This window comes from Asterias rubens, chromosome 1 (genome assembly GCF_902459465.1).
Source record: "Asterias rubens chromosome 1, eAstRub1.3, whole genome shotgun sequence".
NCBI lineage: Eukaryota > Metazoa > Echinodermata > Asteroidea > Forcipulatida > Asteriidae > Asterias > Asterias rubens.
Genome location: NC_047062.1, coordinates 2,365,405 through 2,382,157, shown reverse-complemented (window position 1 = coordinate 2,382,157; position 16,753 = coordinate 2,365,405). Strand labels below are relative to the sequence as shown.

Here is a 16,753-nt window from a genome sequence, read left to right as displayed (position 1 = left end):
GATATTCAACTCTTCCATTGCCTTGTGCATTTTTGCTATTAGTGTCACCTGTTCCCCTCTGCGCTTTACAACTGTTAGCATGGAACAGGCTATTGGGGTCAGTGAAGAAACCATGGTCATGAGGCTGGTTCCAAATGGTCAACCACAGTAGTCAACCAATGGTCAACCAGCCTGGGTTCGAGTCAAAATAGTTGAACTTTAATTAACTTGAACATGCTCTTACTTGACTTTTTTAAAGCTTCAAGATTTGTCATTAAAAATGAATCAAGAGAGAAAGGGCAAACGCGTTTCCCCAATGGTAAATTAATCATGAGAAAAATACCCATCCATCCCATCTCCTATCCACTGTAGACTCTGAAACCAGCATCCTTACAAATGGTTCTACCGCAAACCTCGCCTAATAATACCCCCCAAGTTTCAAATCCTATATCCTTACCTTAATGACCTTAATCAAGTTTTCATTCCTGTCATTGGCAATAACTGGTAGTCGTGCTTGGACAGCTTCTATAACCTCGGTGGGGTACGGCAGACATGACTCCTTGAAGCTCTCACCTAGGACTTGGATCATGCTTCGTCGACGTTCAGTTTCCATCTCATTCATGGAGCGGATCTACATACACAATTTAAAAAACCCGATAATAATACATTTGTAAGGCGCACTTTCCTGTAAACCATCCAAAGGCGCTGGTCTAGTAGAAGTTGATGGGAATTAAGCAAGTATGAACAACATTTGTGCTTTAAGTTTCTGCTGGAAGAGAGTGATGTTGTGCATTTGTGCATCTGCTAAAGAATCCCTTGGCTTGGATTCCAGTTTCACATAAGGTCCATTTTGGGATCTTACCTAAGTGGTTTTCCCTGGTGCTTCTGGCAGTGGCAGTATGCCAAAGCACATTTAAATTAAGGTGCTATGTAAATCAAGTTGGGAAGGTAGTGCATTCTGCTCTACCAGCCAGGCTCCAAGTGGATGATACCCATGCCTACCTCCTCACAAACTGTGAAGGGGGTAACCCTGTTTCAGCCTCAGGAGTAGGTGATAACATGCCAGTGCTGACAGTTGATTTGGGTACTTAGTCAAAATCAGTTAAATGTACATGTAGCCCTCACCTTGAAGTATTACGTGTAGGTGATTTTTCATAAAAATTTAATTAAAATTTAGGTCTTGTAGTTCAAAAAGTAACAAAACCTCAAAGGTTAAAAAAAGTATCTCTTAATTCAAGCGCCTTGAGTACCTTATTGGTAGACACATGTACATGTGCTGAATAAGACTCCGGTACTGTTATTTCTATTATTAATATAATTACCATTTCAGTGTGAGTGGAGAGAACATGGTGAAATTCCTCAGATGTCCAGCTGCGTTTGCTCATAGAATGCTCCACATTCACTTGACGTGCTGAATGCACCATCTCACAGTACGGCTCAAAATTCTGAGGAAAATGGAATTTACGAGTTCTTGAAATTAAGACATTATCCATTGTTGAATATTTCTTTCTTATAAAATAGAAAAATCCTTTAAAAGCCAACAGTGGGTCTCTCCCTCTATCCAGTAGAAATCTAACCTAAAGGCAGTGGACACTATTGGTAATTGTCAAAGACCAGTGTTCTCACTTGGTGTATCTCAACATATGCATAAAATAACAAACGTGTGAAAATTTGAGCTCAATTGGTCATCGGAGTTGGGAGAAAATGATGAAAAAAAAAAACACCCTTGTTGGACGAATTTGTGTGCTTTCAGTTTTTAAGTTAATATTTGTTTTCAGTAAATACCAAACGTGTGCCTTCCCTTTAACAGGTTATTCATGGTTATCATGTCCTTGGGAAAGACACCTAACCATAAATTGCTTCTCTCCTACCAGGTGAACAAATGTTGAGTAATAGGTCTATAAACTCTCAGTGCTCATTTACTGCTGGCGTTTAAAGGGAAAGGTGAATACTTTCAAGGAACTGTTTTATGCAATAGAGACTACTTGAATCATCCCATGTAATACCTTACTATACGCAACAATGGCATCCAAATTCTCAACAACCAATCTGAGAACGTCGTGCACCATGGTCTTGTACTCTGGGTCCTCCCCGAACAGTAGCTCTAAGTCTGGCCACGGCCTCTTCTTATTCTCATTATCATCCTCCATAGGCATGGACAGCTTGAGATCATAGCGGGGCGAGGACCAGAAGACAGAGAGGTAAGGGTCACGCTGAAGAGCTCCGACCTGACCTACAAGTCCAAAAATGGAAATAAAATCTTTAAATAAGCATTTTCAAAGTTCAAGCTGCTGAGCATTCATCAAAAGCAATGTAGGGGATGATCAGGGGCCAATTTCATAGAGCTGCTTAAGCAACAAAATTTGCTTAAGCACGAAAACAGCTCGCTTGGTTTACACATGTTACTGGCCAAAATGTCATGCCATATACATTGTTTGTGACTGGTATTTAGCTGTTGTTTACTTAGCATAATAATTGAGTTGAGTCTTGGCCGGTAATCTGATTTTACAAAGCAAGGATTTATTTTGCTTAAGCAAAATTTTGTGCTCTATGAAATTGGGCCCTGAGCACAGTGTTCATGTAAACAGTTTAGAATACCAAGAAAGTTTTAGGTGCTTAAGTGCAATGAAGAAGGTACACAAATGTTCGGATAGTTCTTGTTAAGTTTTTTATCACTTATAATCTGTGGAGGAAAATAAATTATCATAACATTTATAACACAGTACAATCTAATCACAAATGTTTCAATTTTTTTGGATACAGGTTTATATTGGTAAAATGTTTCTTGATAAGTTTGAAGAGAATTCTTATAAAACCAATTTTCCTTGTAAAACTATTAGTCCTGCAAGATATGTCTTCAAAACTAGCCAATAAAGGAGGCAATTCTTCCAAAAACCAATGATTTACCCCTCCTTTTAATTACATTTGAGAACATGATGTCAATTCTGGCACTTACCGACAGTGTGTTCCAAGCCAGCTATGACACCCCTAATCTTGGACATGAACTCTCTTGGAGTCGGGGCAAGACTCACAAACACCTTAGTGTTGTCAACTTTCTCCTCAGATCTTGGCGTTCTTATAAATAAAAGAAAACGGTGATTTTCAATTCAAAATTTTACACAAACTGAACATTGAGGATACCTGCAAAAAAATAATTTATGGCATAAAGTTTTGACCCCTATTAAAGTCTATCTCGAAGGCTAAACAAAAAGACTCTGCTAGGGTTGAAAGGTCAGACTATTTATTTAAATGTACACCATATGTCATTTTGGTTGGCAAGCAGTTTGCAGCAGCTAAATTTATTTTCTCACCGAGGATACAGTCAATTCAATTCAATACAAACTCACATTCCTTTCTGTACATGTACTTAATGAGAACAGTACGAAGCCATAACAATAATTTAACCAATAAATAAGGCTCTTTTACAAGACAGAGAATAGCCTTGCTCAAGGCAGTCGAATTATTCACTCCGAAAAAAGACCGCCGTTGTATAAAAACCCACCCGTATTCACTGTGCTTAACATCGCACGACACGATGCCCCCGTACACTATCCGCATGCGGAGGCCGTCAGGCCGACAGCCTTGTAGGGTCTGTGTTGAAGCCACTGACCTCATTACTATGATAAGCGAAAAGTTCCCACGGTCAGCTCATTACCATAATGCCCGCGAAAGACGAGACATGTTTACATCACACACGAACATGATAGGGTCCAAAGGTCGTGATAAGGGAAGTGCGTCATTGGACGTGAAAATGAATAATTCATTTGCTTCCCATCCTGTGTCGTCTGCAATTGGTCAGACGAAAGATTGTTAATATTCATGAGCTGCATACAAGCATATCCTAGAGCTCCCCCAATTTTTTCCACTTGTGGAAATTTTTCAATACAACACATTAAACCCGGAAAATACAGACCCGACAAGGCTGTCGGCCTGACGGCCTCCGCATGCAGTTAGTGGTACGAGTGCGAATGGCTTGTGTGCACAGTAGTCGTACGATATGACAGGTATACTGGTGGGTCATGCGGTGTGATCGCACGCACCACGCACAGGGTATACGGGTGGGTTTACAGCGGCGTGTTTTCGGAGCGAATAATGCGACTGCCTTGAGCAAGGCTAGACAGAGAATGAATTGAAACTTGAATTTTGAAACAGGTTCATTATTTGTGTTACATTTTGGGGGATGAAGAACAGAAACTTTAAGAATACATTATGCTTGGCTGTGTGCATAATGCATGTTATATTAAAGGCAGTGGAAACTATTGGTAATTACTCAAAATAATTATTAGCACAAAACTTTACTTGTTAACAAGTAATGGGGAAAAGTTGATAGTAAAAAACATTGTGAGAAACGGCTCCCTCTGAAGTGATGTAGTTTTCAAGAAAGAAGTAATTTTCCGCAAATTTGATTTCGAGAACTCAGATTTATAATTTGAGGTCTCGAAATCAAGCATTTGAAAGCACACAACTTCGTGTGACACGTTTTTTTCTTCTTTCGTTAGTATCTCGCAACTTCGACGACCAATTGAGCTCAAACTTTGTTATTTTATGCATGCGTTGAGATACACCAACTGTGAAGGCTAGTCTTTGACAATTACCAATAGTTTCCAGTGTCTTTAAGCTAGTGATTTTTTGACCTACAATTGACCTTTGATAAACTGACCTCTGTGGGTATGCATAATTCTTCTCATCCTCATTTTTCTCAGTAATGACTTCAATCTCTTCCTCTTCTTCTTGACCATCAGCGATGGAATCCTCCTCAGTGTCACTCTCATCTAGTCAACAAAATATTAAAGGTGTATTAATAATAAAAGTGCGTGGATTTTTAAAACTCACATTCTAAAATCCATTTCTCATGGCGCTTCGTCAATAGATGAAATACATGTATATAAGTTTTGCTTATTTATGTTTAAGTCTGTAACTTTGTGTTTCTTTTCCGCATAATTTTTTTTGATAGGCGTCATTTATACCATACCACCTTTGCAATTGCCAATCTCCTTCATTCTTATTTAATTTTTATGTTGGTTAAATGTTTTGTATATTTCCCTTTAATGTATGTAATCTTGATGTTTTGTGTACAGAGCAATGCCTAGACACAGTATGTTTGTGTACAGAGCAATGTCTAGACACAGTATGTTTGTGTACAGAGCAGTGTCTAGACACAGTATGTTTGTGTACAGAGCAGTGTCTAGACACAGTATGTTTGTGTACAGAGCAGTGTCTAGACACACTATGTTTGTGTACAGAGCAATGTCTGGACACAGTATGTCTGTGTACAGAGCAATGCCTAGACACAGTATGTTTGTGTACAGAGCAATGCCTAGACACAGTATGTTTGTGTACAGAGCAATGTCTAGACACAGTATGTTTGTGTACAGAGCAGTGTCTAGACACAGTATGTTTGTGTACAGAGCAGTGTCTAGACACAGTATGTTTGTGTACAGAGCAGTGTCTAGACACAGTATGTTTGTGTACAGAGCAGTGTCTAGACACAGTATGTTTGTGTACAGAGCAGTGTCTAGACACAGTATGTTTGTGTATAGAGCAGTGTCTAGACACAGTATGTTTGTGTACAGAGCAGTGCCTAGACACAGTATGTTTGTGTACAGAGCAGTGTCTAGACACAGTATGTTTGTGTACAGAGCAGTGTCTAGACACAGTATGTTTGTGTACAGAGCAGTGTCTAGACACAGTATGTTTGTGTACAGAGCAATGTCTAGACACAGTATGTTTGTGTACAGAGCAGTGTCTAGACACAATATGTTTGTGTACAGAGCAGTGTCTAGACACAGTATGTTTGTGTAAAGAGCAATGCCTAGACACAGTATGTTTGTGTACAGAGCAATGTCTAGACACAGTATGTTTGTGTACAGAGCAGTGTCTAAATAATAATAATTAACCATTCTTATATAGCGCATAACACATAGAAATCAAACATGTCCCTAAGCGCTTCTGAGAAAAACACAATAGAATACAAAGACAAGACGTACTGGGTAACAAATAAAATGGATGAATTAAATGATAAATAAGTGCGTCTTTAAAGCAATCTGAAACCTAATAATGGAATCTATGTTTTTTATGTGTTCCGGGAGATTGTTCCATAAGGTTGAGGCAGTGTGAACGAAGCTGCGTTCACCATATGATTTGGTTATCACTGGTGGAATAACAAACAACTTTTTCTTGTTAGAACGAAGATTTCTAGAAGGTGTGTACAATGTTAACAGCTCTGTCAAATAAGGAGGCGCAAAATCATAAAAACATTCATATGCTAACAACAATATTTTGAATGAAATGCGAGAGTGAATAGGTAGCCAGTGTAAGTCTCTTAGAATAACAGACACAGGTTCATGTTTCCTAATACGATAAATAAGACGAGCTGCAGAGTTCTGCACAACCTGCATCTTCTGCACTTGACGAGCCGAGATCCCAGAAAGGAGGCTATTGCAAAAATCAAGATGACACACCACAAAAGCATGAATCAAGCGTTCAGTGGTGTGCTTATCTATCAGGTTGCGAATTTTCCCGATTTTGTGAAGTGCAAAAGATGCTGATCTGCATTTCTGTGAAACAAAACTGTCCATAGTGAAATTATCATCAAATATTGCACCCAAATTACGACACTTCCTGACAGAATTAACCTGAGTGCCATCTAAATCAATGAATGATATGTGATCTGTGGAACGAAAACAGGAAGATATGTGAAGGAATTCAGTCTTGTTGCTATTGAGCTTAAGATCGTTGATTTGAGACCATTCCTTAATTGCTTGAACACAGTCAACCATCTGAGTAATAACATCACATGCTTCTGAATGTTTAAATGCAATATACAATTGAGTGTCATCAGCGTAGAACATTTTATGAACATTATGATTGTCAATTAGTGACTCTAGTGGAGCAGTGTACAGTGTAAACAACAGGGGACCTAGCACAGAACCTTGAGGTACCCCTTGAGCAATACAATAACTTGACGATTGTTCATTTCCTATAACAACAGTGTGGTTACGATTTGACAAATAAGACTCAATCCAGTCGAGTACCTTACTGCGAATACCAAACCTTTGCGACAATTGTTGCAGCAAAACATCATGCTTGATGGTGTCAAACGCAGACGAGAAGTCTAAGAGGACAAGTATGACTTCCTCGCCCTTATCAAGTGTCAACAATACATCATTTGTTATTCGCAGTAAGGCAGTTTCAACACTATGGAATGATCTGTTCCCAGATTGAAATTTTGCGTGGAGTTCATGATCATTTAAGTACCGTTGCAACTGTAAAGCTGCCATTCTTTCTAATGTCTTAGCAAAGAACTTCAAGTTTGCAATAGGGCGGTAATTATTAAGTACATCAGAATCACATTTCAAGCCTTTGAGAATTGGTACAATATTTGCAAGTTTGAATTTTTCAGGAAAACAACCACTATTAAATGACTCATTGATAACAAAAGTAATGATAGGTGTTAGTTCATGAAGACATTTCTTTAGCAGGTGAGTTGGGATCGGGTCAAGATTACACGTCGTTGAAGTAGAGTTAGTGATAACTTTCAAGACTTCTTTTTCAGTGACACGCTTAAATTTGTCAAATGAAAAAGTTGTCTGGTGTTCAGGAAGTCGATCAGTGTGAAGATGACTGCAATTCTGCAGTTATCTTGTTGACTTTTTCAGCAAAGAATTGAATGAACCGCTCAGGAAGAGGAACTGCACTGCCATGATTACTCGGAAGAACCTTTGCAGAGCGTGGGCGGGTTAGTTGATCCACTTTTCTGAACAGTTCACGGTTACTGCAGTCTTTCAGCTGATCTCTGTGGTGCCACTTTTTGGCAGATGATAGTTTATTGTTGTATTGATGAGAGGCACTTCTAAAAATCTGACGATCAATTTCTAGGCCTCTTGGAGAAAAGGCCTTCCTTTCCAGTGCTCGCAGTTGTTGTTTTGCAGTACGAAGCTCGTCATTGAACCAAGGGGACTTAGGATGACACCTGACTATACGTGAGATCATCGGAGCATGCTTATCGAGAAGAGCAGAAAGGACACGCCCGTATTGATCGATAAGGGTTTTAGTGTCATTTGATGGGGAGACACACAACTCAGATTGCAGAATGTCATCGCGAAAATGATCAATGTTAATATCACAAATTTTCCGCATGTTGATGGTGATTTTCACAGGTCCAGGCTTACGTATGTGCAGGGAGCATTTAACAGCTACATGATCAGATGGAAGGTAGCTGGTTGAGCCGACATCGCTGACGAAACTTTCAGTGTCACGAGAAAGAATGAGGTCAAGTGTGTGACCACCTTGATGCGTGGGGAAGGACACGTGTTGCTTCAAGTTGAGGGATGTGATGAGGTCCAAAAACTGAGTAGCGCTGCGATCAGTTTCAGTGTCAACGTGAAAGTTGAAGTCTCCAACGATCAGAAGACGATGGGGAGTTGACATCAGTTGCTCCAAGAAAGTTGAAAACTCTTGGAGGAACAACTGGTCTGTTATCTCTCCTGTGCTCGTTCTTTGAGGGCGATATAAAACAACCAGATGCACTGGAGTTTGTTGGCGTGAAGTCAATAGCAGGTTGATGTGCTCAAATGAAGAAAATTCTGGATATTCAACTGTTCGAACCTGGAAAGATTTGTTGACACAAACACCAACGCCTCCACCCGCACGACCCACACGTGGCTTGTGGTACCACGCATAGTTCTTAAGTGTGGATAGAAGTTGTGCCTGCGTAAAGTCATCCCGCTCATCTCCAGAGCACCATGTCTCTGTGACAGCTAAGATGTCTATGTTGTCACCAATGACAAAGTCACATAGCATATTAACTTTGTTTGTTAAGGATCTGGCGTTCCAGAGGGCAAATCTTACATGTTCAGCATCAGAGACTAAGGTAGACTGTGCTAGTAGACGACGGCGGCATCTTCCTCCCTTGCGACTTCGCCTGGTACGGTGCTTGCAAATTTCAAGAGCGTGGAGGGTTTTCCACACAGTTGGTGTTACTCGAAAATGCTGGCGGTTAAGGCTCCGTAACATGTCCACATCATACTGAATCCTGTTTGATGTAACAGAATTCTTTCTATGTAGACAGTCCTCGCTTGATTCATGATGTTGTTGAAGAATGTCAGGACCAGGGTTTGGATGTATATCCCCACATTCAACCAGCTGAACATGGAAGGTAGATGTGGATGTGGCAGTCTGGTAATATGATATCCTTTTCCCGATATATTTTGTCTTTGGTGAAAGACTACACTTACTTGTAGATATGTGTAGCACAGTATAGCTTTCTGTAGTACCACAACTTGTGGCCGAAGAAAGGGAGTAGGCAAGGCCAACAATGATGACAAGAAGCATATGAATAAAAGTCATTGTGAATCTGTGGTCTAGTCCATTGATAATGCAATCCAGTTCAATTGAGGGCATAAGAGACTTTTCACAGTTGATCACACATGAATAGAAGGTAGGCTAGATGACCAGTGGCTGTATACTGCATGTAACTCCATCATGGCTACAGGCTGAGCTCCAAGTATATAAAGAACCTCAGAATATTGGTTGTCACAAACACGACACAAGCAGTCTAAAAAATCAGTTCAAACTAGTCCAGTAGGATCAGTACAGTATCATTAACAACATGATACCAAAATCTCTAGTTTGCAGAAACCCAGTACAGAGAAAATAGAGATAGTTAAAGGAGCCTGGCAGAGCAGCTGCTACGCGCTCCACCATTAATCGTCTAGACACAGTATGTTTGTGTACAGAGCAGTGTCCAGACACAGTATGTTTGTGTACAGAGCAGTGTCTAGACACAGTATGTTTGTGTACAGAGCAATGTCTTCAGTTCTGTTTTAAAAGTTTCCAGAAAACAAAATGTTCCGGCTGGAATTGGGTAGTTTATTCCAGAGAACTTGACCAATTAGAAGGCCTGGAACATACTGTTCTGGATCTGGGAACAACTAAATGTACATAGGATGGGTGAGGAGCCAGAATGAAGTGAGTATTTGCACTGCTTCCTATTGAGCAAGTCCTTGATGTAGTCACATGTTAGGTCATGAAGTAATTTGTACATGTATACTAAAGCCAAGATCTTCAAATCAAAACTCTTTTCGACTTGGAGCCAGTGGAGGGTCATAACAGTTGCAGTTATGCTTTCAGACTTTTTGAAATGGTCCATTGCTGCAAAGGTTTTACACATAATTGGTAGAGGTGACAAATTAGTCACGTCACTCCTTAGTCACAGACAATAAACATAATTTGTATGAGTAGGATTTGAAACTTTGCATGGTGGAAATATGATATAGAAAGGTTTGCGGTAACACCATGTAATGACTCTCTCTAAAGAGTTGGGGTGGTTCTGAATAGAACCGTTGGTTTCTACTTGACGTTTCGATCAGTATGCTCTGATCGTCTTCTGGAGAAAGCTGCAATTTAATTGATCGATCATAATACTTAAAATAATAAACCTGAGAAAACAGTGACAAAACATGCACAAACTTTTAGCATGTAGTTACATTTTTGTTGTCACAACTGAAATAAACTATCGCAGCTCCTTGAATTCTCTCCATGGGGTTCTTGGATAGTTTTATTAAATTTGCTTTTCTGAAAGTTCTTTGCTATTACAACCAGAACTGATAAATGAAATGCAAATAAAAAGTTACAATGTTAATTTGTGAAAGTAGTAACAGAAGAAAATGAAACTGCACACTAACCCGAGCTCTCAGAGTCACTGTTGTCGCTACTAGACAAAGGTTCCTGATCAGGAAACGTCACATTCTTTTTCTTCGATGAAGAGCTAGATTTGCTCCTACTGTCCATTCTGGAACGGGAAGATTTCTTAGATGACCTTAGATATCAGAAAAAAAAGGAGACCAACATGACAAAAAACAAGAAAATAATAATAATAGTTAATTTATATTGTGCCAATCCCAGACCTGTTCAAAGAAAGGCGCATGACAATAAAAAAGTAAAGTTTCTTACACATTATAAATAAAATAAAGTATAAAAAAAACACAGTCAGAGAATTTTTACCGAAGCTATACAGTAGCATTCAAAACATACATTACAATGTTTAAACAATTCTGAGTACAACCAAGAAAGTTGAGGCAAGGCAATAGCTTTGATCTGGTAACAACTAAAAGGTATAGAGAGGAATTTCCTGTCACAGTGGCTTCAGCTCTCCTTATCGAATGAAGCAGACTTTCAAAAAAGGAAAACTTGACTCTCAAAACTGTGTACGATTACATTCAGGGACGCTTTTAAAATAAAAATGGAAGATGTGCTCTTCAAAGTGTTCAACTTCATAATCAAAACCAAGTCGTACGGTTCCCGCTCTTTCCAATATGCAGCAGTTCAGTTATGGAACAGTCTTCCAGAGGTTGTTAAACAGGCTGAGACATCAGAACAATTCAAAACCCGGTTGAAAACATATCTGTTTACTTTGTACAATAATTGTTGATTTCCTTTTACAGCGCATAGGGACCTCACGGTGATATGCGGTATATAAGAATGGTTTTATTATTATTATTATTATTATAATAATACAGCGTTTCAAGGATATTTTGAAGAGAGACATAGATGGCTTTCTAATCCCCAGGTCATGACCACAGTTCGCTAGCCAATGCATGATGGGATCGTAGGATGAAACAAGATGAAACAAGATTGTCGCCAACCGAGGAGAGGAAGGTGTCTTTGATTGATCTGTGTGAAAAGGACTCTGTCGTCTGGAACAGACGTCTGCCAAATACCACTACTATATAGCGTCTAACAATCCTTAAAAGTACCCACTGCCAGTACCCGCTGCCAAAACATACATGTAGGATTCGAACTGCTGCTAGCTACCGGGCTATCTCGGTAGTCTAGTTGGTAAGACACTGCTCTAGAATCAGAGAATTGCAAGGGTTGTGGGGTCGAATCCCACTCGAGTAGTATGCCTGTGATGTTTGTTCACAGGACTCGGGAAAGTACCAAGTACATGTATACAGTGCTAACACACATAGGTGTACGGGTAAAAACCCAAATTAATAAAACCCTTAAAGGCTTGTAACACAAAGCTTAACAACAAGCGTATAATCACTGCTTATCAGGGGTTCAACTACCAACCTAAAAGCCTGACATAATCATGTTTTGATCTCATGTTCTGTACAGGGTCCTCTCTGTCCCATATTACAGCAACTTACATTGCTCCGACAGACATCTGCAAAATACTACAACTATATAGTGTCTAACCAAAATCCTAATAAAAGCTTGTAACACAAAACTGGAAAAAAAGTATAATCGCTGCCGATCAGGGGTCCATCTACCAGCCTAAAAACGTGCCAGACTCATGTTCTGATGCTGGGCCCTGTACAGCGCCCTCTCTGTCCCATATTCCTGAAACTTACGTTGCTCTTGAGTTTGCCCTGCTCTTCAAATCAGGAATGTTTAGTACAAGCTGCACCTCAAAGACGGGCTCTGGGGGCATCTCAACAAACTCTTGCTGCTTGATGTCTTGTAGAACCTAAAAAAAAACACAAAAACAACAACAGTAACAAAGGGCAGATTGTGTTCAATACTCTTGAGAAAAACATGGAACCGGAAGGTTAAAGAGGAGATCTAAGGTCTTCATGTAGTTCAGTTTTGTGATGCACCCATCTTCCAATAGATAGAGTCCTTATGAGAACGGGGAAATTTGAAAAGTCTCTAAACGCTCATTAAAATGGTGTAAATACCACTGTTTTGCAGTGTGTTCTGTACAAATGTAAAGAGATTTTTAAGTCTATTCATAAATTCTACGATATTCAATAAAAATGGCATTGAATTTGATCTTTTGCCTGGTGCAGCACTCACATCAACGACCATTTTGACCTGAGCTTCCCAAATCTGAAATATCCCAAGGCAACTCAGGTCAGGTGTACATCACATGACCTACCACAACCAATGTCTATCACCCGTGTACATCACATGACCTATGTCAACCAATGTCTGTCACCTACCTGATCAATATCCACAGGTGCTTTTTCTACTTCCTGTTTTTCAAAGTCAAAGTGGAGAGTGTCATCTTTCTTGGCAGAGACTGGCCTCGATCCATCCCCATCCTCTGATTCGACCAAGACTTGCCTCCTGGAGAAACCTATTGGAAAGAAACACATTACAGTACTGTCTGTTTGTCTTAATGATCATCCCGACAAGGGAACTCTGAAAATTCCCACAAGGGATATCAACACCAAGCTGGGAAAAGCCAATCTCTCTCATACAAACATTGGTTTAACGCCTATGATTATGAATTGCACAAATCAATTGTGATTCAGTAACTAGACGACAATACTTATTGTAGTCGTTGTGAAATCAGTGTTTAGCTTAGTAGAACTCCAACACACAACCTTGCGATTGCGAGTCCTGCAGTCTAACTACTGGACTAGCATCACACACGGTTAGTATCTGCAAAGCTTGCCATTATTAGGAAGTCAACATGCAAGCACAAATTATGGTAAACGTGACGTTGTCTTAAAGCCATTGGACAGTTCACAGATTTACAAATAACTTACAGGGTTCACAGAGAAGGTAATGCTGAAAGACTTCCTTTGAAATACTATTCCTTGAAATGCTTTACTTTTGGAGAAAACATTAAAACAATGTCAATTATCGATATCGAGAATTACGGATTTATTTTAAACATATGTCATGACAAGGCGAAACGTGCGGAAACAAGGGTGGGGTTTCCTGTTATTTTCTCCCGACTCCGATGACCGATTGACCCTTAATTTTCATAGGTTTGTTATTTTATACAGAAGTTGTGATACACGAAGTGTGGGCCTTGGACAATACTGTTTACCAAAAGTGTCCAATGGCTTTAAATGCACACTACACTAAGTGATTTACCTCCGGTTTTCTTCCGTGGTGCATAACTATCCCCATCCCTCATACCATCATCATCATCATCAGCTTGTTTCTTAGCAAGATCGTTACCGGTAGTGACTGAGGTACTAAGGAAGCCCTGGAGGGAGCGTACAGCCGTCTTGACTAAACGATGAAGCATCTCTAAGACGAGGTAATCTGCTGTGCGTAGAAAGCTACACAGACGACTTAGGATACTACGCCACTCCGCCATGTCAGTGTACGATGGACCAGTTTCTAGAAAAAAAAATATAAAAAATGTCTTTATACATTTCGTTTTTTTTACCCATATACACCATGTCTGTTAGCACTGTATACTCAGTACTTACCCGAGTTCTGTGAAAAAAAATCACAGGCATATTACTCGGGTGGGATTTGAACCCACGACCTTTGTAATTCTAGGTGCATAGTCATACCAACTAGACCACCGAGATTGCCCGGTAGCTAGAGGCAGTTCGAATCCTATGTTTAGCAGCGGGTACTGCAAACGATTTAATAGATGTTAAACTTGCATCAGGATAAAGAATATTCTTTTTCTTTTTTTTAACCCATATACACCGATGTCTGTTAGCAAATTTCCTTTAGCCTGCCAAGTTTGTTAGTAAAACAAGGAAGGTAGTGGCAGCACTTAAAGACTAACTAATTACAATAAAAAAAACTGCAAGAGCTTATGTAGCAACAACGACTTCATCAAATGCTATGAAGGGTACGAGTTTGTAATAATAATAATAATAATAGTAATAACCAGTTTTTATCCTGCGCTTTTCACACCCGGAGGGCGTCTCAAAGCGCTTTCAACATTATTACCCCTGGTCACTGGGCCTTAATTCATTCCTTAAACCATCTCAGCTCCCTGGTGGGGAGTATGTAGCCTGTGCAACATTTATATGCGCTACTCGGCTAAACCAATCACAAGAACCATCTCTGCCCTCACAGGTACCCATTTACCCCTGGGTGGAGAGAAGCAATTATAGTTTAAGTGTCTTGCTCAGGGACACAAGTGTCACGACCGGGATTCGAACCCACACTCTGCTGAACAGAAGCACCAGAGCTTGAGTTCGGTGCTCTTATCCGCTCGGCTACTACTTTCGGCTTTAAGTTTCTTTTAAAGAAGTTGTATGTATTGTTCCAGTGCAATTCGACTTATCGGTTACCATACCGTACATTCGCTCTTAAGTATTTTTCATGAAACAAACCACCAATAAATATAATATAATACAAATTTACATTTTCCACAGAGAAGGGCCCCTTTAGCAGGAATAAAACTGAAGTGCCGCATCAAGAGCGAAGTTGAAGGTCTGCAAGTTTATGGCTAGAATGATGTGCCTTCTGGCACTGATCATACAAATATAGCATTGACAGTCGATATTAAGTGTCGACATCAATGCAACTTACTTTTTTGCTTTTCTCCTCCTTTCTTGACTGCTGATTTGTTTTTATTGAGATCCACCTTTTTGGTAAGTGGACCTGAGTTGGGATGCAGTGGCTGTGTGACCCCCTCCATCTCAGCAACTTTCTGCAAGAACAAAACAATGTTCCCATTTATTTATTATATTTATTTATTTATTTTGATTACACATCCAACAGCTGGAAAACACAAAACAGGATTATTTTAACGACCAGGGGTGGATTTCACAAACAGTTAGGACTGGTCCTAACTTAGGACCAGTCCTAAGAGATATCAAAAACGTACAGCTAGTCCTAAGTTAGGACTAGTAACTCGTCCTAACTCGAGATAAGACTAGTCCTAACTCTTTGTGAAATCCACCCCTGGACAGGTTGAGTCATACTCTGAACTACTAGTCCCAGCTCTGAACTACTAGTCCAATTATTATTATTATTATTATTATTATGACATTGCAAATACAGTACAGAGACTATCAAAGTGGCACCATTGGTGGCGCTGTTTGTTATGACTTTGAGCTACCATGCGACTAAATTTCTTTCATTTTGTTCAAATTTTTCCCCAGCTATTATGGGTAAACAAAAATCCTGAAAATTTCCTCCACTTCCATAAAAAATCTGTGACTTCCGTACAAATCTGAAAAACTTACATCCTTACTTATAATCCACTCCTTTAATTAAAGTAAAAAGAAATACCCAAATCTAAGATGAAAGTATCTTCTAATCTTCATGGCAAACTAAATTCTTTGGGCAAAAGGAACTATGAGTACATTTAACAATTCAGCATCCATCTAAAAAAAATGGCAACCTTACCGCACAGCATTCAAATGCGAGTCGTACAATCTTATCCCTCATGTGCATGAGTTTGAGCAGCGCAGTGTCACACTGCTCAGCTTGTTGTTGGCAGAACGTGTCAAGGGTCAGCATAGTGTGTGGATCCACCTTAATCAGAGTTATCTCCTTGTCCCCGGTACCCTCACCACTCAAGCTACTACAGGCTGCTTCACACTGGCTCCGGATGTGAAGAAGACAACGTTGCAGGATCTCATTGGCAGTGAAGAGCTGACGACCCATAACAGCTCTTAGAGTTGATGGCAAAACAAATTCATTAAAGGTATTATACACGGTTGGTAGAGATAACAAAATGGTTGCAGACGGTCGTGACAGTGGTCATATTTTGTGTGATCAACCATATACATGAAATAACAAACCAGTGAAAGTTTGGGCTTAATTCGTTTAGTGAGTTAGGAGAAAAAAGGGAACAATCTAAGCTAAGCATGTGACAAGGTACTTTGATTGGTGACCTTATTTTGGCAAGCATTTTAAATTTGTTGTGCTTATCTACCTTTTTGTGCTAAATCAGTTAATGAAAGTAGGCCTAGTAGTCCCTGTTCCACATCATAAGATTTAAATTGGAAAAGAGGAAATCTCTGAAGAGTCTGAAGACAAACTTACTTTTTGTTTAACAGTTTTGTAGTAAAACATAACAACTTAGTTTGTTTTGTGAGATACATTGTCTGTT

At 39.6% G+C, this 16,753-nt stretch overlaps 1 protein-coding gene across 1 annotated transcript in view; it reads right to left on the bottom strand.

Annotated features, from left to right (window-relative positions):
* Window positions 1-16,753, bottom strand: part of LOC117295212 (dynein heavy chain 6, axonemal-like) — a 119,364-nt gene that overhangs the window by 87,469 nt on the left and 15,142 nt on the right. Inside the window, exons 10-20 of the mRNA XM_033778163.1 lie at window positions 16,045-16,312; window positions 15,223-15,343; window positions 13,813-14,064; window positions 12,927-13,063; window positions 12,336-12,451; window positions 10,665-10,798; window positions 4,640-4,751; window positions 2,936-3,054; window positions 1,986-2,212; window positions 1,302-1,424; window positions 437-610 (exon numbers count right to left, since the gene is read on the bottom strand). Of these exons, the coding sequence (XP_033634054.1) occupies window positions 437-610; window positions 1,302-1,424; window positions 1,986-2,212; window positions 2,936-3,054; window positions 4,640-4,751; window positions 10,665-10,798; window positions 12,336-12,451; window positions 12,927-13,063; window positions 13,813-14,064; window positions 15,223-15,343; window positions 16,045-16,312 (1,783 nt within the window). The remainder of the gene's footprint in view (window positions 1-436; window positions 611-1,301; window positions 1,425-1,985; window positions 2,213-2,935; window positions 3,055-4,639; window positions 4,752-10,664; window positions 10,799-12,335; window positions 12,452-12,926; window positions 13,064-13,812; window positions 14,065-15,222; window positions 15,344-16,044; window positions 16,313-16,753) is intronic.